This window comes from Lethenteron reissneri, chromosome 48 (genome assembly GCF_015708825.2).
Source record: "Lethenteron reissneri isolate LAM-NWPU_2019-01 chromosome 48, ASM1570882v1, whole genome shotgun sequence".
Taxonomy (NCBI): Eukaryota; Metazoa; Chordata; class Hyperoartia; order Petromyzontiformes; family Petromyzontidae; genus Lethenteron; species Lethenteron reissneri.
In genome coordinates this window covers 3,123,608-3,150,895 of record NC_083826.1, presented here as the reverse complement: position 1 = coordinate 3,150,895, position 27,288 = coordinate 3,123,608, and the positions used below count along the sequence as shown (strand labels likewise).

The window sequence follows — 27,288 nt, the reverse complement described above, 5'->3', positions numbered from 1 at the left end:
TAAAAAATGAAATTAAAATTAATAAAAAATAAAAACAATAAAATCACGACGTTTCGGAGACAACACAAGCTTCCGTCTTCAGGTGAAACTGTCACAGCAAAAAAAATCTGTATCAAGCTTCAAATCTAGAATTCACCCTGAAAGTGTTTTCTCTCTCTTCAACGAAGCAAACAACGACAGGACGGATTCTTCATCAGTCCAGTCGGACTGTTCCCTGCAGGCGTTTCAACCACGCGCTCAGTCACGTGACCGTTATCCGTAGCAATTTCTGGGCTGCCCCTTTGCTATGTTACGCTTCGTGCATTTGCATCGGGAGAATGCTGATGGTACTACGCGGTTGTGGAAATAGCTCTTGCGCGGCCGTGGCAATGACTCACCCTTCAGGCACACTGCCTGCATCGTTTCCCACCTTTGATCGATGGCTCGTAGTGGCTTGCAGTGCCTCGCGCCGGCCAATTTGATATTGATATTCAAAATGCCGCGGTCCTCACAACCTAAATATCCCTGGAGCAGCAGCGGCAGCAGCAGTAGCCTGGGCACCGTTCCCACAGCCGTGCCCTCCCTTCAACATCACCGCCCTCGTGGAAGATTATTTCTATGATCTGTGTTTTGATTTAGTGTGCTGATCTTAAAGGTGCATTGAAAAATGTTGATACTCCGACTGATGCTCCTGCTGTTGTGGAGTGACTCATGCAGCCAGCTGTGGCTGCAGAGTTTGGTAGTACATGTTGTTGTTTACGTAGTTTATTGTGAAAATTCGGTCACAGTTCCTATGATCACTGTTTCATTGCTTTTATGGCTTTATTTTGGTGATTTTCGAAAAAAACTTTTGGTTTGGCCATGTTTGTTTGTTGTAGTACAGCGTTAGACTGATGGCCTTAATCTAAGTTGTCTTGTGGTTGTTGTTGTTGTTTAACTTGCATCCCACTGGGATTTTTGCACACAGTGTTGGTGTACGGTGCTTTTTCTGCAATATTTTGCTGTCTTTTCTTGGATTTTCTGTTTGCACATAGTCACATATTCACTTTAAGATGTTTTCTTGTTCATGTTTTTTTGTTTTCTGCTTGTTGCGGTTGCACCCGATTCAAGAGCCGAATGGCTCACAGGGCTATACCTAATAAATGAACTTGAACTCTTTAACTAACATTTTTTTTTCTATTCGAGTCATCTTCCCGTAACCCACCTCTCCAATTGTTTCACCCCGATCGCCGCTGTCTGCGTGGTGCGCCGCCAAACTCGCTGAAAGAGACGGAGGCGTGCGATCCCTCGCGATAGGAGAGAAGCCCGCGGGAATGGATATCATAGAGCTACGTTGGAGATCCATTCGTGTGACCCCATGACATAAATACTCTTTGGTTCTTTCCCTTGACATATGTTTACATGCCAGTGCCGTAGTCATCCTGAATCCATCACTTTGATGTGTATCTACCTCAGTTTTACGCAGCGTAGTTTTTTTTAAAAGTAATTTTGGGCGATTCAACTTTTCAGCGTGCTCATAATTTATTTATTAAATGCTTGTCACTTTTGGTGTGCTGCTTTCGATTTATTTTGTCACGCCGTTGTTTCGCTCTGATGTCCCTACAGTTGCGGTTTTGCTCTCTTAGCTTCCTCGTTGTACTGGGCTCTCCTTTTCGTCTTTGTTTTTGTGGATCACTCAGCAAGTCACTCTCGCATACGAAGACTCCTATCCATCCTGACCTCTCGACCTCTCACACAGGTTGCACGAACCCACGTGCCGCTTTCACTTCTGCTCCGCACAGTAGAGGGGGGGGGGTGCAACAACTCTCTCGCCAAGGCCTTTGATTCGCTCCCACTTTTGTTTTGCTTTTGGGTGCAGTCATCGGTGAACCGCGTTGCCGAACATTCGAGAAAGCTTTGCCGTACAGTTCCCTTGAGTCGGTGGTCTGGATAAGGCTGTGGAGTTTTTGTGCATGGAGCGCACAATGTTTTGCGTTGGTTGAATGCGCCTCTAAGTATATTTGTGTATGTTAGTGGGTGGGCATTTCTTAGTGGGTGCGTGTATTTGTTAGTCTGTGTGTGAGTAGGGGAGCGGTGGTGTAGTAGTCAGCGCGCTGCGCTACGAACCCGGCGGCCCGAGTCCGATTCCTGCTCAAGGCCAACAACGGTGACGATTCTCTGAATCGGTACCTGGGCCTCCCCTAGGTCGACTCGTTCTCAAATGAGTGCCTGTGTGCGATGTGTAAAAGCATTGCCACCAGGGAGACAAAGGCGGCCGGGCGTGGTGCTGGCCACCCACCCCCTTGTGTGCTGTTTTGGCCTTCATAGGTGCTCGCTAACAGCACTTGCCCCAACAGTCTGTTAAGGCTATACGGGGGATCTTTGTCTTTAACAGGACGCCAAACAGAGCAAAAAAAACATTGCCGCAAAATCACCGGAATTTTCGTATCGCCTGACGGCTAAAAATGTGTAAACAGTTCGGCCTGCTTATTTATTTATATAAGATGTATACACCGAGCAACTCAATTTGGCCGCGACAAGCTAGTTTACAATGAAACCCCGCGGGCTCGCGTTATATTTTAATATGTTTTCGGAAGAAAATTGTGGAATTGTGTTACCTTCATTCTATCCCAACCACGTGGCCACGCGTGTGCCATACATCTCTCATATTACAACGGCCCCCTTCAGGATGGACTTGTTGGCTCGGTAAGTCCTGGTCGCAAGGGTTTTTTTCTTTCTCTTTCAATATTATTATTATATCAACGGGTTTAGACAAGGTGGCTTTTATAAAGCGGCGGCGGCGCAGACACACGCCCGGTTTGTATATACAGGGGACGAAGGACCCCGTTCGTTTCGTTTCATTATTAAAAAATCCTCATGCAGGGGAGGGCCTTGCCAAGGTGGCCACCCGCCCACTCGTGTGCCGTGCCGGCCTTCATAGGTGCTCGCTAACAGCACTTGCCCCAACGGTCTGTTACAGGCTACACGGAGGGGATGGGGGGGATGGAGTGGGGGAGGGATGGAGTGAGGGATGGAGTGGGGGAGGGATGGGAGGGATGGGGGGAATGGGGGGGGTTGTTTTTTTTTGAGTGATGAGTGTGAGACTCAGGACCTCCTAGTAGCAGCAGCTGTTCGCCTCTGCTCGCCTCTGCCGGTGCGGCGGTCTCAGCTGCCCCCTTCTATTCGGCTGCCACGATGGCCCCCGTGTCCCCTTCGATGGGAACTTCAGCTCGGGGATAACTCCTCGTGACTGAGCGGCCTCGGCGCTGCAGACTCGGATAATTCTCCGTGCGTGACTCCCTCCCCCCACCCCGAGGGCAACCCGCGTGTACGCCACGACATCATTTCGATTTAAAGCTTTCGTGACTGCAGGGATTCATCTTCTTGGTTCTTTCGGTAAAGTCACGTAGAAGGGAAGTTATGTTTTATTTTTATTATTTTATTACTTCCCTTCTACGTGACTTTACCGAAAGAACCAAGAAGACACGACATCAGTTGCTCGGTATTTCATTTTGACGCGGACGTAACAATGTACGACGTTTTACAACACCCCCCTCCCCACCCCGTCCGTAAATTTTAAGAAAGAAACAACAACAACAACAACAACAGTTGTTGGGCCCAGATCCAAATGGCCAATATGTCAAGCGGCCAGCAATAAACAGCACTGCCAAAGCTGTAATTGATAATGAATAAGAGTGTTCGGCGCGTCTCGAATTGAGCGAGGTTACACTTGGGAGGGAATTTCTCCGGTGAGCGACTGAGTTGGCAGACACGCCAATTTTGCGGATGGTAGCAGCAGCAGCAGCAACATCGGTCGCATCGGACCTCCATAAACTTTTACGAGTCTGTAGAACCGCAGGAGAAGACGGAATGGCTTAATAAAAAAAGGCTCCCGATTGGGGCTCAAGATAGACACGAAAGAAATCAGTCACGTGCCGCGCGAGTACGCTACAAGACTGGTGATGTTTGTCGTACAGACACCGCTGAGATACTCAGCAGATAATTGTCTGTGTGTGTGTGTGTCTACCTCGTGTGGAGACACAGCTGGTATACTCAGCAGAGGACTGTCTCTGTGTGTGTGTGTCTACCTCGTGTGGAGACACCGCTGGTACACTCAGCAGAGAATTGTCTGTGTGTGTGTGTCTACCACGTGTGGAGACACAGCTGGTACACTTAGCAGAGGGTTGTCTCTCTGTGTGTGTGTCTACCTCGTGTGGAGACACAGCTGGTACACTCAGCAGAGGACTGTCTCTGTGTGTGTGTCTACCTCGTGTGGAGACACAGCTGGTACACTCAGCATAGGGTTGTCTCTGTGTGTGTGTCTACCACGTGTGGAGACTCAGCTGGTACACTTAGCAGAGGGTTGTCTCTGTGTGTGTGTCTACCACGTGTGGAGACATCGCTGGTACACTCAGCAGAGGTTGTCTCTCTGTGTGTGTGGGTGTCAACCTCGTGTGTAGACACAGCTGGTACACTTAGCAGAGGGTTGTCTCTGTGTGTGTGTCTACCTCGCGGGGAGCGGTAGTGCAGTGGTTAGCGCGTTTCGCTACAAATCAGATTATTTGGACAGGCCCTGGGCATTCTCCCCTAGGTCGACTCAGCCTCAAATGAGTCCCTGGTGCGGTGAGTAAACATCGCCACTCGGGAGACAAAGGCGGCCAAGCGTGGTGCTGGCCACCCACCCCTTCGTGTGCCGTGGCGACCTTCAATTGGTGCAGCACTTGCCCCAACAGTCTGCTGAGGCTATACGTGTGATATTTGTCTTTGTCTACCCAGGGCAGTTGAAATAAAAAAGGACCCCTAATGAAGATGATGAAATCTCGACGTGGATGAGATTATGGTGGGGACACTGAACTTTTATACGTGACTTTACCGAAAGAACCAAAGAATAATTCCTGCAGTCACGAAAGCTCCAAAATTAAAATTGACACTGAACTTCACAACGAAGCAAGACGCAGCAGCGACAGCAACGGAGGCGATGGAACGTTGCTTCATCATTGCGCCGCTACTCGGCTCTTCGTTCGCGTGGCATTTCCACCACCACCACCACAACAACAGAGCAGCAAGAGGCTACAAGCGCGAGTGGTGGTAGCCGAGTAAAAGTCACTCGCGGTATGGGGGGCATGGGGGGTAGGGGGGGCAGTCATCAATGATGAGTACAGCTGATGGGTTTGCACCTTGCAACGCGTTCGCAGTTCGCTGCCTGCTCTGCGACATCGTGGCTTAGCTAAACCCCGGACATTGAGAAGGGAATTCGGACGACACCTTGAAGGTGGCAATGATAATTATCTACGTCCGTGTCGGGCAGCTTGTGTCACTCAGAGCCCCCCGGTGCTGGGATCACAGTGAGCGTTTCAAATCCATCGCGTATGAACTAAAATAGGCACGATACAATACACGCGATACAATGAACGTGGTTCAATGCACACACACACGCACACACACTGTACAATGCAGGACCTGTCGGCGTGCGGTGATAGCTGTAAGCTCATGTCACGGGCCCGAAGGAATACACATTTGTGCACCACAGCCAATGCTGCATCGCCAAACAATGTCGTTCAAAACAAGTTGCAGTGCACTTTGCACGTGTAACGCAGCACAACGAACAGTAACGTATACGCATGAAGTATGAACATAGCGCACGCTACACACAGGACATACAGCACGTGGGATATCACGCGTATGAGCGTATGCGTTATGCAAGAAGGGCCATCGCCCGAAACGTCGAGAAATTATCTATTTTCTGAAAATCTATTTTTTAAAGAATCATCAGAGCACCCATCGGTTGAACAGGTAGTCGCCTTTCGCGACCAATATTATCGATAATAGAGGTGTGCTGGGTTCGATCGCGTAAAAATAATCTGGGCTGCCCGCCTGATGATGCTGGTGGTTGTAATTACTGGTGAAACGTCACGTGACTCGAATTCTAAATGTCGTGGGGTTTACCCTCCAACACACAAGCGCTGTGCTGAACTAGTAACGGATTGGCCACGTTCTGTTTACGTGACAAACCTTTACGAATTGGCCGTGTCGGGTGGTGGCGGGTTTAACGACACATTTATATATTTACGCGATTTAACTCCATAATACAAACCTCTGAAAGGGTACCCATTGCATACTTAAGGATGCTCCGCTTAATAGATATCCAGGGTGGAAGAGTAGGCCTAAAGCACCCTTGTGTGTGTACTGTGTGTCTGTACCCCACACACAAACACAGTACACAACAGGGCGTGCTTGTGTGTACTGTGTGTACTGTGTTTGTGTACCCCCACACACAGTACACAACAGGGCGTGCTTGTGTGTAGTGTGTGTACTGTGTGTGTGTGTACTCCACACACACACACAGTACACAACAGGGCGTGCTTGTGTGTACTGTGTGTGTGTACTGTGTGTGTGTACCCCCCCACACACACAGTACACACACACAGTACACACACACACACAGTACACAACAGGGCGTGCTTGTGTGTAGTGTGTGTGTGTACTGCCGCACCAGGTGCTCGTTTGAGGCTGAGTCGACCTCGGGGACCGGTCGCAGATAATCGCGCACAGCAGCCGGTGTGAGCGCAGCGCGTTCAGCGAAACGCGCGCGTGGTCACACACTGCCCCCTTAGCCCCACGAGTTGCAGGCATAGTTCGAATAGATGCAGGCTCGCTCGCTCGCACTGGCACGAGTGGTCATCATCATAATAATAATAGTGATGAACGCGCTGGACCCGTGTGTGTGTTAACCCCTTTCACGCGGAGGAATAGCGTGGCACGCGCGCGCGCGTGCGTGTGTGATGCACGCTGCACGTGATGCACGATGCACGTGTTAACTAGGAGCACACCTAGACTGTGTTAACACCACACACTGACACACTGACGCGCGAGAACTCTTCTACACACGCTGGCACGCACGCACGCGCACTGACACAAAGCCAAAAGTATATTACCCGTATAGCCTCTGTAGGCCGGCACAGCACACGAGGGGGTGGGTGGCCAACACCACACTCGGCCGCCTTTGTCTCCCCAGTGGCGATGTTTACACACCGCACCAGGTACTCATTTGAGGCTGAGTCAACCTAGGGGAGGCCCAGGACCGGTTCAGATAATCGTCACTGGGTGTTGGCCGTGAGCGGGAATCGAACCCGGGTCGCCAGGTTCGTAGCGCAGCGTAGCGCTAACCGCTACACACACTGCCACACACACAATGACACACATACTGACACACACACTGCCACACACACAATGACACACACACACACGGGCACACACACACTGACACATACACACACTGACACACACACTGACACACACACACTGACACACACTGCCACATAGACACACTGACACACACACTGCCACACACACACACTGACACACACACACTGCCACACACACACTGACACACACACACTGACACACACACACTGCCACACACACACACTGCCATACACACACTGCCACACACACACACTGACACACACACACTGCCACACACACACTTACACACACACACTGACACACACACACTGACACACACACACTCACACACACTCACACACACACTGCCACACACACACACTAACACACGCGATCAACAGTCACGCTCGCAAAACACACCACACGGCAACTACAAACACGTGTGATTGACACAAAGACAACACGCACAGCGAGAGGAGGGTGACACAGCGAGACACACGCACAGCAGACACACACACACAGCGAGACACACACACAGCGAGACACACACACACAGCGAGACACACACACACAGCGACACACACACACAGCGAGACACACACACAGCGAGACACACACACACAGCGAGACACACACACAGCGAGACACACACACACAGCGAGACACACACACAGCGAGACACACACACAGCGAGACACACACACACACAGCGAGACACACACACACACAGCGAGACACACACACACACACAGCGAGACACACACACACACAGCGAGACACACACACACAGCGAGACACACACACAGCGAGACACACACACACAGCGAGACACACACACAGCGAGACACACACACACAGCGAGACACACACACAGCGAGACACACACACACAGCGAGACACACACACAGCGAGACACACACACAGCGAGACACACACACAGCGAGACACACACACACAGCGAGACACACACACAGCGAGACACACACACACACAGCGAGACACACACACAGCGAGACACACACACAGCGAGACACACACACACCGCGAGACACACACACACACAGCGAGACACACACACAGCGAGACACACACACACAGTGAGACACACACACAGCGAGACACACACACAGTGAGACACACACACACAGCGAGACACACACACAGCGAGACACACACACAGCGAGACACACGCACAGCAGACACACACACACAGCGAGACACACACACACAGCGAGACACACACACACACAGCGAGACACACACACACACAGCGAGACACCACACACACACAGCGAGACACACACAGCGAGACACACAACACACACAGCGAGACACACACACAGCGAGACACACACACAGCGAGACACACACACACACAGCGAGACACACACACACAGTGAGACACACACACAGCGAGACACACACACACAGCAAGACACACACACACAGCGAGACACACACACACAGCGAGACACACACACACAGCGAGACACACACACAGTGAGATACACACACACAGCGAGACACACACACAGCGAGACACACACACAGCGAGACACACACACACAGCGAGACACACACACAGTGAGACACACACACAGCAGACACACACACAGCGAGACACACACAGCGAGACACACACACACACAGCGAGACACACACACACACAGCGAGACACACACAGCGAGACACACACACACAGCGAGACACACACACACAGCGAGACACACACACACAGCGAGACACACACACACAGCGAGACACACACACAGTGAGACACACACACACAGCAGACACACACACAGCGAGACACACACACACAGCGAGACACACACACACAGCGAGACACACACACAGCGAGACACACACACACAGCGAGACACACACACACAGCGAGACACACACACACAGCGAGACACACACACAGTGAGACACACACACAGTGAGATACACACACACAGCAGACACACACACAGTGAGACACACACACACAGCAGACACACACACAGCGAGACACACACAGCGAGACACACACACACACAGCGAGACACACACACAGCGAGACACACACACAGCGAGACACACAAACACACAGCGAGACACACACACACACAGCGAGACACACACACAGCGAGACACACACACAGCGAAACACACACACAGCGAGACACACACACACACAGCGAGACACACACAGTGAGACACACACAGTGAGACACACACACACAGCGAGACACACACAGCGAGACACACACACACAGCGAGACACACACACAGCGAGACACACACACACAGCGAGACACACACACAGTGAGACACACACACAGCGAGACACACACACAGCGAGACACACACACACAGTGAGACACACACACACAGCGAGACACACACACACAGTGAGACACACACACAGCGAGACACACACACACAGTGAGACACAGTGATACACACACACAGCGAGACACACACACACAGCGAGACACACACACAGCGAGACACACACAGCGAGACACACACACACAGTGAGACACACACAGTGAGACACACACACAGCGAGACACACACACAGCGAGACACACACACAGCGAGACACACACACAACGAGACACACACACAGTGAGACACACACACAGCGAGACACACACACACAGCAGACACACACAGCGAGACACACACACACACAGCGAGACACACACACAGCGAGACACACACACACAGCGAGACACACACACAGCGAGACACACACACACAGCGACACACACACAGCGAGACACACACACAGCGAGACACACACACAGTGAGACACACACACAGTGAGACACACACACACACAGCGAGACACACACACAGCGAGACACACACACAGTGAGACACACACACAGTGAGACACACACACACAGCGAGACACACACAGTGAGACACACACACAGCGAGACACACACACAGTGAGACACACACACAGCGAGACACACACACACAGCGAGACACACACACAGTGAGACACACACACAGCGAGACACACACACAGCGAGACACACACACACAGCGAGACACACACAGCGAGACACACACACAGTGAGACACACACACAGCGAGACACACACACAGCGAGACACACACACACAGCGAGACACACACAGTGAGACACACACACAGCGAGACACACACACACAGCGAGACACACACACACAGCGAGACACACACACACAGCGAGACACACACACAGCGAGACACACACACAGCGAGACACACACAGCGAGACACACACACAGCGAGACACACACACAGCGAGACACACACACAGCGAGACACACACACAGTGAGACAACACACACAGCGAGACACACACACACACAGCGAGACACACACACAGCGAGACACACACACAGCGAGACACACACACACAGTGAGACACACACAGCAGACACACACACAGCGAGACACACACACAGCGAGACACACACACAGCGAGACACACACACACACAGCGAGACACACACACAGCGAGACACACACACAGCGAGACACACACAGCAGACACACACACAGCGAGACACACACACAGCGAGACACACACACAGCGAGACACACACACAGCGAGACACACACACAGCGAGACACACAGCGAGACACACACACAGCGAGACACACACACAGCGAGACACACACACAGCGAGACACACACACAGCGAGACACACACAGCGAGACACACACACAGCGAGACACACACACAGCGAGACACACACAGCGAGACACACACAGCAGACACACACACAGCGAGACACACACACAGCGAGACACACACACAGCGAGACACACACACACAGCGAGACACACACAGCGAGACACACACAGCAGACACACACACAGCGAGACACACACACAGCGAGACACACACACAGCGAGACACACACACAGTGAGACACACACACAGCGAGACACACACACACACAGTGAGACACACACACAGCAGACACACACACAGCGAGACACACACACAGCGAGACACACACACAGCGAGACACACACACACAGCGAGACACACACACACAGCGAGACACACACAGCGAGACACACACAGCAGACACACACACAGCGAGACACACACACAGCGAGACACACACACAGTGAGACACACACACAGCGAGACACACACACACAGTGAGACACACACACAGTGAGACACACACACAGCGAGACACACACACAGTGAGACACACACACAGCGAGACACACACACACACAGCGAGACACACACACACAGCGAGAAACACACACAGCGAGACACACACACAGCGAGACACACACACAGTGAGACACACACACACAGCGAGACACACACAGCGAGACACACACACAGCGAGACACACACACAGTGAGACACACACACACACAGCGAGACACACACACACACAGCGAGACACACACACAGCGAGACACACACACACACAGCGAGACACACACACAGTGAGACACACACAGCGAGACACACACACAGTGAGACACACACACACACAGCGAGACACACACACAGCGAGACACACACACAGCGAGACACACACACACACAGCGACACACACACAGCGAGACACACACACAGCGACACACACACACACAGCGAGACACACACACACAGCGACACACACACACACACAGCGACACACACACAGCGAGACACACACAGCGAGACACACACACACACACAGCGACACACACACAGCGAGACACACACACAGCGACACACACACACACACAGCGACACACACACAGCGAGACACACACACACAGCGAGACACACACACAGCGAGACACACACACACACAGCGACACACACACAGCGAGACACACACAGCGAGACACACACACAGCGAGACACACACACACACACAGCGACACACACACAGCGACACACACACAGCGACACACACACAGCGAGACACACACACACACAGCGAGACACACACACAGCGAGACACACACACACACACACAGCGACACACACACAGCGACACACACACACAGCGAGACACACACACAGTGAGACACACACACAGCGAGACACACACACAGCGAGACACACACACACACAGCGACACACACACAGCGAGACACACACACACACAGCGAGACACACACACAGCGAGACACACACACAGCGAGACACACACACAGCGAGACACACACAGTGAGACACACACAGTGACACACACACACACAGCGAGACACACACACACAGTGAGACACACACAGCGAGACACACACGCACAGCGAGACACACACACACAGCGACACACACACAGCGAGACACACACAGTGAGACACACACACAGCGAGACACACACACAGCGTGACACACACACAGCAGACACACACACAGCGACACACACACAGCGAGACACACACAGTGAGACACACACAGTGAGACACACACACGCACACAGCGAGACACACACACAGCGAGACACACACGCACAGCGAGACACACACGCACAGCGAGACACACACGCACAGCAGACACACACACCAGACACACACACAGCGAGACACACACAGCGAGCGGAGGTTCGTGGCGAGACGCGCAGACAGAGACACCGCGAGGCACAGACAGAGACGCGTCTTTTGCTCGCTCACCCAGCTTGGCCCTCGCCTGCTCCAGCTTCCTGATCTGATGCTCCACGAAGAGCATCGCTCCCAGCAGCAGAAGCGCCGCCAGGAGACCGAATCGGCCGGGCATGACGACCCCCTTCGAGCCTCAGCGGGAGCAGCCGCTAGCAGCAGCGGCAGCAGCAGCAGTCACGGCGAGCGGGAACGGATGCTGCTGCTGCTGATGATGGTGATGGTACTGCTGCTTGCTTGACGCTGCTGCTGATGCTGCTGATGCTGCTGCTGGACTTGGTGGCGGCGTCGGTGGTGGAGGTAAAGGGAGGAGACGGACGGGGGAAGCTAACGCCGGGAATTTTTAGAACGAGCCAGATAGACCGCGTTTAAAAATTACATACAAACAAAATACTGCCAGCACGTGCGCGTGTCTGCGCGCGCGCGCACGAGCGAAGAGAAAATGTATTCATTGGCCTGGCTCCGAGTGGAGTACTTCCTGCTCCGCGTCGTGGTGGTGGTGGTGTATTATATGGCGATGACCGCGCTGTGTATGACTTAAAAGCTGCTATGCTAGACTCGTGCGATTGCCTTGTTACGATTGAGCGCTGGCTAGTACACTGAGAGACAGAGAGAGGTGGGGGGGGGGGGGTTGAGAGCGGGTGAGAGGGAGGGAGAGCGAGAGAGCGAGCAGAGGGAGGGATCAGAACGGCACACACACACACCTGTCCCGAAGCAGACTGCTTCTCGCTGCCTCCCCGTCATCCCTGTCGCACCCCCCTATCACTGCGTACCCACACCGCCAGCGCCATTCGCACGCAGCCTCAACTCACCGGCTCGCTCATTCACTCGCTCATTCACCCACTCACTATACACCCAACTCAACCAACTGGCTCACTCACAACACTCAACCGACTCGTCTGCAAATTCACTTTCACGCCCAAACCACCCACCCACCATCCTCCACTCTCGTTTGCGCACTCGCCCACCCACTCGCCCACCCACTCGCCCACCCACTCGCCCACCCACTCGCCCACCCACTCGCCCACGCACTCGCCCACGCACCTCGCCGACTCACTCGCCCACCCACTCGCCCACCCACTCGCCCACCCACTCGCCCACGCACCTCGCCGACTCACCCACCCACTCACCTACCCACTCGCCCACCCACTCGCCCACGCACCTCGCCGACTCACTCACCCACCCACTCGCCGACTCACTCACCCACCCACACGCCCACCCACTCGCCCACGCACCTCGCCGACTCACCCACCCGCTCAGCGATCCACTCCTGCCTGTTGTGTTCTTGTTTGTTGTCCTTCCCCCGCACCTCCGATTAGCACGGTTGGCTACGTACGGTGCGAACGAAGTTCAACATTGCATACCTGTACAAGACTCACCCGCACACTCACTCATTCCACCCACTCGCCCCACGCACCCCCATCACCCGCCAGAGCTCCTGTTTCCCTCCACGCCTGTGTTGGACTGCTCGTATAGCTGCCTGTCGGGGTGTGTGCCTATTGAGTGTGATCTTCCCCCGTATCTGAGACACCCTCGAGTGACACTGCTGCTGCTGCTGTTGTTGTTTTTCTTCTTCCCGAATGTTGACGAATTTTAGCCGACAAACCCGGGGCTGTTTGAATAATTCAAGCGATTTAATTTCCTCGTGCCTAATATTTGAACGACCCTTCAAGGTGCCCTCACACCGCGCCAGTCGTTTCTATAAGCCCCATGAAGAATCACCGCTTCATATACACACACGCACACAACATTAATCCCGCGAGCCGGATACGCACATCGCAGTGGACATTGACAGCGAGTCGGGAATGCGTCTGCCTCGTAGCGCACGCAAAACGTGGCCCAGAAGTGAACTGGGGTAGCGACATTGGCTTAAGCCACGCGCTAACAACGGTCACGTTTGTGGCGCTTGCAATGCCGCTTTGCCTGCAAGATCGAGAGGCGCTACGGCTGCTGCTGCTGCTGCCGCAGTTGGGTTCAGGAGCAGGGCAACGGGACCAGCAGCTTGGAGTGGGAAATGAAAGGAGGAAGCTCTGAAGTTTGGACGTTGGGACGAGCGTTTAACCCTGCCATCCCTCTGGTCTTCGCGCATGATTGTTTCGCAAGTGACTACATCACATTTATCCCCCCCCCCCGCCCCCCCCGTCTATTTAAGACCGAGGATTGATCCACAATTCCTGGCTGTCGCCTGATGATGCTCGTTGTTGTAACTACCGGCGAAACGTCACGGTAGTCGGAATGTAAATGTTGTCGCGGGTTTACTCACCAACGCACAAACCGGCGTGTGCCGAGCTAGTAACGAATTGGCGCAAGCGTTCTGTTTACGCGACAAGCCTTGATAATTGGCTGTGTCGGGTGGTGGCGGGTTTAACGACACATTTTTTTTTCACGCGTTACAACCCCTTCCCCCCCCCTCCCCTCCCAAAAAAAAAAACCTCCATTACGAAATTTTTTCGACTTCGCCACTCGCGAGGAAGATCAACGCCGAATGTTCGATACGAATGGCGAAGGTGTAAAAAGCGATGCTCGGAAGAGATGGCGCCATCGATCGATTGATTGAAGGTGCTCAACGTAACGCAGTCAGTTCCTTCAATGGAAACTCAACGTCAAGGTTGCTGAGCACAAGCCCAAAGCCCCCAAATCGTCAAGAATCCAGCAACGAAGAGATCTGTCAAAGTCGTAATCGGTAAGGGTTTAACAGGTTTTTGTTTATTGAGCGAAGTGAAAGAGATGATGATGATGGGACGAGGGGTTTCCAAAGTGGAGCAGTGGGAGGGAAGAAGCAGAAAGAGAAGTGGTGTGACCTGCGGTGAAGTGAGCGGGTGGGTGAGTGGGTAGGTGAGTGGTGAGTGGGTAGGTGAGTGAGTAGGTGAGTGGTTTAGTGGCTGGGTCAGTGGGTAGGTGAGTGGCTGCGTGGGTGGGTGAGTGAGTAGGTGAGCGGTTGAGTGGGTGGGTCAGTGGTTGCGTGGGTGGGTGAGTTAGTCGGTGAGTGGTTGAGTGGGTGGGTCAGTGGTTAGGTTAGTGGCTGAGTGGCTGCGTGGTTAGGTGAGCTAATGAGCGAGTTGTTGTGACCTACAGTGCGGTGGTGCTTTAACACAGTGTGGAGGAGTTGAAACAACGGTCGTGCCCAATTCATGTTGAGGGTTAAAGCCAGGGGGGGGGGGGTGCAGTGGGGGAGGGGGGCTCGTAGGAGTCCCACAAAGGAAACCGTAGCAGCTCAACGACTTTCATCGCTAAGTGGCTTTCCCTGCATCTCCACGTGTGGTAGAGAGCCATGTACAGGTCCGGGGAGCTGTCAACAGGACTTAGGAGGCATACGACCTCCCCCCTTAGGTATGTCCTCATTAGCGTGCCCACCGCTGCGACGCATCGGGGCATCGGTTCCAAGCGTGTCCAACCCGAGCCACTGCACGTGGCCTCAGGGTCGGCTCGATGGCTTAGGGAGTCACCGAGTTAGCACCCCAGAAGAGAGAGAGAGGCTGGGGGCAACCCCAGGAAATCGCCGCGATTATTTTTCCTCCTCTACCAAATCATATTGCTTTTGTGCAGTGTGCACGTGCACACGTGCTGTGCCTCATGTCAGTCCACTGCTGGACGAGGTTTTTTTTCCACGCCACGATGCTTGGCCGTTCTTCGCCCAGGTCAATGCGGGTTAGTGAAGGCAGGGAGCATAGATATTGGAGCACAGTATAATACAACGATGTGTACTTGTCGTTCAGGTCAAAGTGCTGATGCCGGCACTGCTGATGTTCCTAGGTTCAATTCTAGGTCTCAGACGCCTGTAATAAAACCGAGTTCTCAAGTGTAGCGAGTGTATGGTCACAGCCCTGTCACCAATGACACATCGCATTAAATTTGGTCCCGCACTTAATTTGTCTAGAATTTCCGAGCTCTGACGATTAACGTAACCCAGTTTCGCTCACGCGACGATCATTATTGTCGTTGCAAAAGCGAGCGCGGTTAGACAAGTGCTGCCCATCGCTCTGTGGATGAAGAGGTCAATTTGAAGGCAAGGGGTCTCAGCGGTGGCTCTGTGATATCCACTTTTGTGGGCCGTTCTCGAACACGGAGGGTGGTTGCTCTTGCCCTGCCGGAGATCTGCATGGAGTCCTCGTCCCGCGTGATGGCACAATCGTGCAACCCGAGATAATCTTGATTTGAAGCTTTCGTGACTGCAGGAATCCATACTCTTTGGCTCTTTGGGTAAAGTCACGTGGGTATAAAAATAAAATAAAATAAATCACGACGTTTCGGGCGCAACACTAGCGTCCGTCATCAGGTGGGAAAGCATGGTCTGCTGCTGATGCAGACTGTTTTAAAAAGTTATAAAGGAGTAAGTAGCTGGGTCTAGTGATGTTAATGTGAGAGATTAGCGTGTAACTGGGTACGGAAGTGGCTATGTTAATGTAACCCGAGCTAAAATTGTTAAAAAGTCACGAGAAAAAAAATAAAAGTCTCCCTAGAAGGCATTATATATATTGCACCAGAATCACGTGGTCTTTTTACGTGCGTCTCTTGCCGGTTCTTGCCAGTCACAATTCCGTAAATTGCCCGTCTGCAGAAAAATGAGCGCCAATTAATCTTCGTCTTTGTCACAATCACAATGATCCTCTGAGCGTGAGAGTGAGCGCGCGTGATTAATTATGCACAGGCATGTAGAGACATAGAGAGAGAGAGAGACACGAATACTCGGGCTTGTTATTAGGAAAGTGGATGAAATATCACCTTACCGTAATTTCATTTGCACCAATGTGCGGGAAATGAATATCCTCAAAGTAATGTTTCGTCAGTTTCATGAAAATTATTCTTATACGCACATATACAGGAGTTGTGTGGTTTTTTTCTAATTTAAAGTAAACAGTGGATAATTTGTCAAGCTGTGATAACCATCAGATGCCGTTTGGGACGAATGCGATGGTGAACCATTCTTTGCAGGGCAAAAATACATCAAGCGGACGTGACGGACGTTTATTATTTTGAGAAATGAGGCAATTGTGTATAATGCAATTGTGTATAAAGCAATTGTGTATAAATAAAGTATGTATAATGAAATTGTGTATAACGTAATCGTGTATAAATCAAATGTGTATAACGTAAGTGTGCATAATGTAAGTTTGTATAAAGCTATTGTGTATAAATCAATTGTGTATACAGTAATTATGTATAAAGTAAATGTGTATAATGCAATTGTGCATACAGCAATTGTGTATTACGAAATTGTGTATAAATCGAGTGTGTATAATGCAAGTTTGTATAAAGCAATTGTGTATAAATCGAGTGTGTATAATGCAAGTTTGTATTAAGAAATTGTGTATAAATCGAGTGTGTATAATGCAAGTTTGTATTAAGCAATTGTGTATAAATCGAGTGTGTATAATGCAAGTTTGTATAAAGCAATTGTGTATAAATTAAGTGTGTATGATGCAAGTGTGTGTAAAGCAAGTGTGTATAAATTAAGTGTGTATGATGCAAGTGTGTGTAAAGCAAGTGTGTAATAAGCAAGTGTGTATAATGCAAGTGTGCTGGGTGAGAATGCAAAGGTGCATGTGATTCACGTGATTGCGTTTGCCAGGAGTGCAACAATTCATCTCACGCGGAACTACGCAAATTAATAAGCCACTCTCGCTCGAACATCCTGGCTTTCTCTCTCCGGCGGAGGCTTATTGATGCATGTGACAGGTAACATTTTTTTTGGCCAATGTCGGGTGGCGGAAGGATTCATGACACAATTTAGGCCACATCATTACGTGGCCTAACTAAAAAAAATAACCCAATCCGGGTTATGTTTTTTTTGTTTATGTTCGAGGCTGTGTTTGATGCGGTTCCGCTTGGCCACTCAACGTTTCAGTCCCCCAGGGACAGATCCACCGCTTATGCTCTCGCGCGCCCCCAACAAGAGCGCACGGAACGTAACCTCCCCCCCCCGCTCTGACGACGGCTTGAGACAGCCTTCATCCAGCAGTGGATCGGGGCGCGTCGAACATGGCCCAGTGGCAGCTTGTTACGGTTTGTCGCCTGGTCCGACTCTGGCACGTTGCCCTGGTTAACACTGTGGTGCGGCGTTAACCAGAACAATTGTTTGTTTAATATAAACTACACGCTGTCTACTTCACACAGTGGAAGCAAAAAGAAACTCCCTTGCCATCATTCGCAACTCGTGGCCTATTGCTGCACCAGTGTCGAATTCTCCAGAACAATGCCGTTTGCACATTCGTCACGTCGTACTGCACAGGGACAGCTGCTGCTGGGGGTGCCCTTTCGAGTGCTTGAGACGAGCTACGTGAAGCAATTCACCCGTCGCGTATAAAGGGCTCAGAGGCGATCAGGCGTAATGGGCGCTCGATCCTATTGTCAAGCTGCCGCTGCTGATGGTGATGACGATGATGATGATATGCCCCATATGCCAACGCCAAATACTCTTCATAATAGAGGGGGTGGTGGGGTTTGTGTCGTTAACCCCGCCACCACCCGACACAGCCAATTAGTAATGTTTGTCACGTCAACAAAACATCCCGATACGTTACTAGTCCAGCACACCGGTGTGTTCGAGAGTAAACCCACAACATTTACAAATAGTCTTCCTACTCAAATAAGCGTTGCTCAACACTCTTCTCCACTGGCAGTGCTGATCGTTCGTTCGTTCGTTTCTCAGTGCGCTTGTCCTGATGAGGGTCGCGGCTGCAGCATGTTGAGTAGGTCGGTCCAGACTTCCCTTTCCCTGGCGTCAAGACTCAGACTCCAGCTCTTCCTGGTCAATTCCCAGGCGTTCCCAGGCCAGCCGAGTGACATAGTCCCACCAGGGTGTCCTGGGCCAGCTCCGGGGTCGTCACCCTAGTGGGACGTGCTGCGAAGTAGAGTCCCAGGGGGAGTCGATCAGGGGGCATCCTTACCCGGTGCCCGCACCAACTCAACTGGCTCCTCTCGATCTGGAGAAGTAGCATCTCGGGCTCTGAGGCTCTTCCGGATTACCGAGCTCCTCACCCGATCACGGAGAGTGAGCCCTGCAACCCTGCGGAGAAAAACCTCATTTCGGCCCCTTGTTCCTACGATCTCATCCTTTTGGTCATTACTCAAAGCTCATGATCATAGGTGAGGGTGGGAATGTAGATCGACCTGTAAATCGAGAGCTTTGTTCGAGAACTCAGCTCCCACTTCACTACCACGGAACGGTGCAGTGCCCGCAACACCGCAGACACCGCACTAATCCACCAGACGATCCCCCGCTGCCACTTACCATCACTCGTGAAATGAAACCCCGAGGTACTAAACTCCTCCACTAAGGGCAGCTGTTTCCCCCTCACCTGGAGAGAACAATCCATCATCTCTCGGTAGTGAACCACGACCTCAGATTTGGAGGTGCTGATCCTAATCCCAGCCGCTTCACACTCGGCATTAAACCGTTCAAGTGCAGGCTGGAGATCACAGACTGACGAGGCAAAGAGGGCACCAATATCTGCAATAAGCAGCGAGGCCACCTCTACACCTCCATACTGGATACTCTCCATACCTTGGCTGAGCCTTGATATCCTGTCCATGAAAATTACAAGCAGGAGTGAAAAGAAGACGCACCCTTGGTAGAATCTAATACCACCAAGAATGTGGATACAGCTCTCACTCCGGGAATAGAGGGACCTGATAGTGCACAGTATATCATACTCCCACAGCAACTCCCACAAGACATTGCGGGGAGCACGGTTATATGCTTTCTCCAAGTCTACAAAGCAGAGATAGACTAGAGAAGCAGACTCACATGACCCCTCAAATATCTGTGAGAGGGAAAAGTGCTGGTCCATTGTTCCAGGACCATTCATGAGGGGCTTTTTATTGGACCGTTATTTGTCTGGAACCTCCGCCCAGACCTGTTTGCGAAGGGTGACCCTACCAGGAGTACAAGACTTCAGGGGACATGGTTCTGAGGGTCATTGAAACACACAAACCCCACCACCACGATAAGGTTACGATCTTTCAGTGTTGATCCAAAAGTGGAATTTCCACATCCTTTGGTCGGGGGTCAGCCTGTCCACAGGACAACAACTGTTCAATTCATGCAAAGCCGTGCTCGTTTTTATCGACCGTGAATGATGATGGGCTAAGTCGGCTCCCGACTGGGAATTGCACTCACGGCCATCCTCCCTCTGTGTTGACCTCTCTTCCACAGCTGTTTGAGCAGCAGTTAGCATACGGTGACAGAAATAGACAATGAAACACATTATGTCTGACCAGCTTGACATTAGGGTCATTCTAAACTCCAGTCATCATCGTCGTCATCAGCAGCCGTGGTCAATCCATTGCATTGATAAATGCCTCCCCAAGTCGTTCCCATCACTCGCGCTTCTGCAAACAAACGACCCAGCACCCGCAACACACGAGCCGATTCTCTCGCTCCATCTCCAAGGGTGACGTCCTCTCGGACGCGTTCCATTCACTATCCGTCACTCTACGCCCCCCCACCCCCATCTCAACCACTATTCCACCTCCCTCCTAGCCGTCACATTCCCAGTTCCAAGTTTAACCAGCATACGTCCTCTCATCCACGACCTCCTCGTCCCGTCATCCAGCGTAATTCCCAGCCGATCCTCAGTAATCTAATGTTAACTTATTAACGAACGGATGTTTTTATGTTATTATTAAACCGGGTAAGCACCCAGATATATAGCTCTTTTATCAAGGAGAGGTTTGCGTTTAAGGGGACAGGCGGCAATGCTGTGTATCAGATGCACCTATTACACTGGTCAACAAAAAACAATTTCTGGCCTGGACTTTGGCAGCTGTTTTAGACTAATTTCAGGGTGCTGATTCCAAATCTGATCTCAGATTTGCTCTATCAGATCTCATTTTATGCTATCGGCATACCCCATTTTCATTGATTTTACCCGAAATTAACTCTGTCACTTATGATTGCAAGTTGTTGCGAGTCAGTGACTGCTTTAGTGTTAAAATATGGTGCTGTATTTTTAGGATAGTGTGTTTATAATATAATTTTATGCAGATATCCACATTAAATTAATATTTTTCTTCTGCAGTTTTTATTGAAATGCAATATTTTATATCTCAAAAACCTGATGTGATAGACAAAACTTGATGCCAGATTTGGAATCAGCACCCCAAAATTACCTTAAGGCCGTTGGAATACCTTATGCCAGAAAAAGTGTGTTGACCAGTGTTATCTATTGATAATACAATCTATTAATAATAATGGCAATTTGAAAACGTGGCGTCGCGCGGGATTTGATCCTCGCTCACAACCAGAGAGACAAACTCAGGGGCGCGTGGAGGAAGAACCACAGACGAGCCCGTGCCAAATTCCACACCTAGCTCTGCGGTCCTCTGTATATGAATGTGTTACCGGCCGATTAATGAGTTGTTTGTACTTGGGTGGGGCGGGGGGGAAACTCCATATGTTTTGCGTCTCACATTTGAGGAATGGGAGATGGAACAATTTCACAGATGAGCATCGCGTGTAACTCCGCAATGATAGAGTATCGTACTTATTGACTCGAGGCTTCTTGATTATATCTACGCTATTTTTAGAAACATAATTTTCTACAAAGCCAATTTTTATACCAAAAGATTCACTTTAATTGATAGCCCACGTCCCAGATTCATATTGAATTGCTGAGGATTTTTGTTTTAAATTTATTTCAGTCAATATAATGAGTTTGGCTTTAAATCTAACCGTCAATATGTCATTAATGTTTTTTTTTTTATTGTATTATAACAGAATGGAATAGAGCACTACGAATGAGATTGTCCGTGGTGCAATTGCTACTTGTCCGACGAAACAGGCCCCCACCATGGACAGGAGGAGTCCAAAAGCGTGGCAGCAATGAGGACGATTATGTGCCGATAGTGGCGTTATCCCGCACCCCAGATTTCCCATCAGCGTTCCTAATTAGTTGAACATTAGGGGTGTTTAATCCATTCACAACACTGGGAGTGTATCGTCGAAGGCCGCGAATGTAGTAATGCTGCCCAACAATAGGTAATGAACATTAGAAAACGAAAGGGAGAGAGAGTAGAAACAAAAATCACAAAAATGTAAACGTGCGATCTTGGTGCCAATATTGGCTAAGGTGGAGAGAGCTCCGTCATATGGGGCGGCTTAATTGTCCGTCTGTCAACACGAGAACAGAAGCGGACTTACAGCGCAGCGAAGACACGCACACACGCACGTGCACACAAACACACACACACCCGCTCGTACACACACACACACACAAAGATCCCCCGTATAGCCTTAACAGACTGTAGGGGCAAGTGCTCTTAGCAAGCATCTATGAAGGCCGGAACAGTACACGAGGGGGTGGGTGGCCAGCACCACGCCCGGCCGCCTTTGGTCTCGCCCCAGGTACTCATTTGAGGCTGAGTCGACCTAGGGGAGGCCGAGGACCGGTTCAAATAATCGTCACTGGTGTTGGCCGTGAGCGGGAATTGAAACCGGGTCGCCGGGTTCATAGCGCAGCGCGCTAACCACTACACTACCGCTCCCCACACACACACACGCTCACACACACACACGCGTGCACACACACACACGTGCTCATACACCCGCGTGCACACACACACACGCGTGCACACACACACGCGTACACACACACACACGCGTGCACACACACACGCTCACACACACGCGTACACACACACACGCGCGTACACACACACACGCGCACTCATGCACCGTGTAGTCTTAAGAATCTGGCTTAAACCAACCTTCAGATCCGATCGTTCCAGGGATCCCTTACAACGCGTCGGCTCTGAGCGCCAGCGTTCCGTACGAATGGTCGCACTGTGACAAGTTGTTACAAAAGCAGCTCGGAGCTGTTTGTTGAACACGCGGGCTGCGATGCCGAGAACATACCAGGGCCCTTTGCTCTACCCGCGTGCCACTCCCTGCCACTCTCGGCTCGAACCGCGACGATACGGTTACTAATGCCACTTAATTGACTTCTGAAAGGTAACCCCCGAAAAGGTTTTAGGCAAAATGCTTTTCAAACAGATTTTTGATTGATCTTAATTGCATTGTCGGCGTTAATAGGTTTTAATTGCTTTCCAATACGTTTCAGAAAATTACTTTCTAATGGACTTGTTTAATTTAAAGATCCTCATTTGCTAATCGGTTTAGTAAAAGTTTGGGCCGACGCTTTAATGCTGTTGCTGTTGCAGCAGCAGCGAGGACGAGCGGAGAGCAAACCCGGCCAGCCATCAGCTACGAAGTTGAGCCTCACGTGGGAACGCGACGGGCGCTCTGGTCAACAACAACAACAATAACAACAACACTATTGACCGATTACTAAATCTGGATTCGAATGAACGACGTCTGTTTCGCCGAGACCGCCCCCCCCCCGTATGTGATTGCGTGTGAGGTCGCAACAAACCACACAGCTGCAACGAGGACGCGGTCAATGATATTCACCCTCGTGTTAATTAATTATGAAGGTTTTTTGGGTGAAGTATAAATGTGTCGTAACCCTCCACCACCCGACACAGCCAATTAGTAAGGGATTTGTCACGTTAACAAAATTGGCGTTTTGTTTACGAGACAAATCTCTTACTAATCGGCTGTGTCGGGTGGTGGAGGGTTACGACACATTTATACAAATTTGGCATTTTGTTTACGAGACAAATCCCTTACTAATCGGTTGTGTCGGGTGGTGGAGGGTTACGACACATTTATACAAATTTGGCATTTTGTTTTACGAGACAAATCCATTACTAATTCGCTGTGTCGGGTGGTGGAGGGTTACGACACATTTATACTTACGCGATCTAACCCAAAAACCTTTATTATGAATGATATTGGTCGCGAAAGCCCGCTGCGTGTTAAACTGCTATTCGCCCTTTGTCGTGTCGCCGGCAAGCCTCGATAGGCACCACCGGCGCAATCGTCAGGGCTGCACAGGCGACCGTGATGTTTGTCCTCTGCCCGTGGCGAACAGAATCAGAATCTTCATTTATACTGAAGGAGGAATACGATGAGCTTTAAAGTTGTTTCTCCCCTCTACAAACACGGCACATGCTTTATCCTTCCCAACAAAGACTTTGCCCCGGTTTTTTTTTTTTTTAATTTTCTTCTTAGACAAATTGAAACGGCTGAAAAGCTGTAGTTCATTGTCCAACAAAACACGGAACACGGTAGGACAATAACGACAATTTATAAAATATATAATTTTTAAACAGCGCCTTTCCCGGCAGCCAAATGCCCCAGCGCATTGCTCCAAACCGCGACCAGGAGGGAGAGGGTTGCAACCACGAAACAATCACTAACTGTCGCACGAAAACACGAGAACAAGTCCACACGTCTCCTCTCTGTAAATCGCACAGACGGGAAGCTGGGGGTGGGTTGATTGGTGGTGGGGGGGGGGGGGGCACGAGAGTGGGGGGCCATGCTGGCGGTGAGCCTCATTGCGGCCACGAAATTTAGTTGTTTTTTTGTTATTGGCTGTCGCAGCCTCCCTCGGAAGCGGTGAGTTACGGACTGGCAGATGTGTGCGGTGGGCCAGTGTCTGGGCCCACAAAGGGGTGAGGTGGGGCTCTGAGGCTCCGTGGAGTTGCCAGGGACACCATCGCTGGAAGTTGCTGTCTGCGGCCCGTTGCTGCTACACCCTCCCGCACGCCGCAATATGCAAATGCGACGATGAATATTCATGAGGGGTCGTGGGGGTGGGGTGGGTGACACGGGGGAGCCCTTTCAAGCGTATGGGGGGGGGGGGGGGCTTTTTGCAGGGCACCAGCTGGAAATATAATCCGCCAGCAGATTCGCCCGCGCAGGCTGAAGCGATCAAAGGCGAGCGCGCTCATAGCAGGAGAGCCCTGCTGGTCACTGTGGCGAATGCGCTTGGCTCGCAGTCATAGGGTTGAGAGATTGAATCCCGGTCCATCATCTCTCTCTTTCTCTCTCTCTCTCTCTGGTTCGGTGAGGGGGGTCACTAAAATAAGCAACCGCTCTGTGGGATGTCAACAGAGCTGGTCGCATGGATGGACTGGCCTCTGCCACGGAACCGTGGAATTGCCACCGCCTGGGTCAGGTTTGCCGACTGCGATCACACCAACGGCTTGTTGGAGTTCGGGGGACCGCGTACAGCTAGAATGTGGTGGGGTAAAGTGTTGGTATTCTCTGCGATTGCTCGCTCGTGGCACATTGCTGGCAGTGTGGACTCCACCAGAAGGAGCTCTGGAGAAGCCCTTTCGAATGGGGGGGCATTGCTCTTGCACGCTGGCCACGCGTGTTTTTTGCGAAAGGCAGGAGAACCCACACTTTACCACAAGGCAGTAGCCATGGAGTCAACATTGGGGGGACTAAATCTTCTAGGGGGTCTGGGGCCCCCCCCCCAGAAAAAAAAATCTAAATTTGAAAACTAATTTTTTGCCATTTCCTGCCTAAATTATTAAAAAAATTCACTAACACAATGAATAGACTTTTTATTTATGTTTTACAATAATGTCTAATCGTGTATTGTATTTCATTGCTCTGTTTTTTTTACCCTTTCTTGTTTCATTGTATGTAATGGCAGAGATTAGGGATTAATAAATTACAACCATAATCACAACCATATAAACAGAAATCTATTTTATAGCAAAATATTGGGAGGGACATTTTGAGTTTATTTGAATATTATAATTTCGGCCTTGCTTTACCCCACCAATCGCTGCCTGCCGATCAACTATGAGTGCCCTGTACACATTCACGCCGCTAGGAGGACCGAGACGAGGAGATGTTTATTTACTCCGCCCCCCACCCGCCCCCCAACTATTTCTTCTACGTGACTTTACCGAAAGAACCAAGAATATGAATCCCTGCAGTCACGAAAGCTTTAAATAAAAATTTAATACAAATATCGTTGTTGTTGTATCCATCAATTACACTGGTCAACACACTTTTTCTGGCATAAGGTATTCCAACGGTTTTAATGCAATTTTGGGGTGCTGATTCCAAATCTGGCATCCGTTTTTGTCTATCACATCAGGTTTTTGAGATATCAAATATTGCATTTTCAATAAAAACTGCAGAAGAAAATATTAAATAAATGTGGATATCTACATAAAATGATATTATAAAAACACTATCCGAAAAATACAGCACCATATTTTAACACTAAAGTAGTCACTGACTCGAAACAACTTGCAATCATAAGTGACAGAGTTAATTTCGGGTAAAATCAATGAAAATGGGGTATGCCGATAGCATAAAAATTATGTGATAGAGCAAATATGAGATCACATTTGGAATCAGCACCCTGAAATCAGTCTAAAACAGCTGCAAAAGTCCAGCCCAGAAAAAAATGTTTTTTTTTTTGTTGACCAGTGTTATAGGGCCAAACAAGGTTGTGGATCATACTCTTAGGTTTTTTCGGTAAAGTCACGTAGGTAAAAATTTTAAATTAATAAAAGTAAAATAAAACAAATTAAAAAATTCACGACGTTTCGGAAGCAACACAAGCCTCCGACAAGCTGTCGTGGCTGTGACGGTTCCACCTGAATACGGAGGCTTGTGTTGCTTCCGAAACGTCGTGAATTTTTTAATTTGTTTTATT

General features: G+C 50.5%; 1 protein-coding gene across 1 annotated transcript in view; it reads right to left on the bottom strand.

Annotated features, from left to right (window-relative positions):
- Positions 1 to 13,611, bottom strand: part of LOC133354685 (heparan sulfate 2-O-sulfotransferase 1-like) — a 109,095-nt gene extending 95,484 nt beyond the window's left edge. The window contains exon 1 of the mRNA XM_061571735.1: positions 12,776 to 13,611. Within this exon, the coding sequence (XP_061427719.1) occupies positions 12,776 to 12,878 (103 nt within the window). The 5' untranslated portion in view covers positions 12,879 to 13,611. The remainder of the gene's footprint in view (positions 1 to 12,775) is intronic.
- Between the last annotated feature and the right edge of the window lie 13,677 nt (positions 13,612 to 27,288).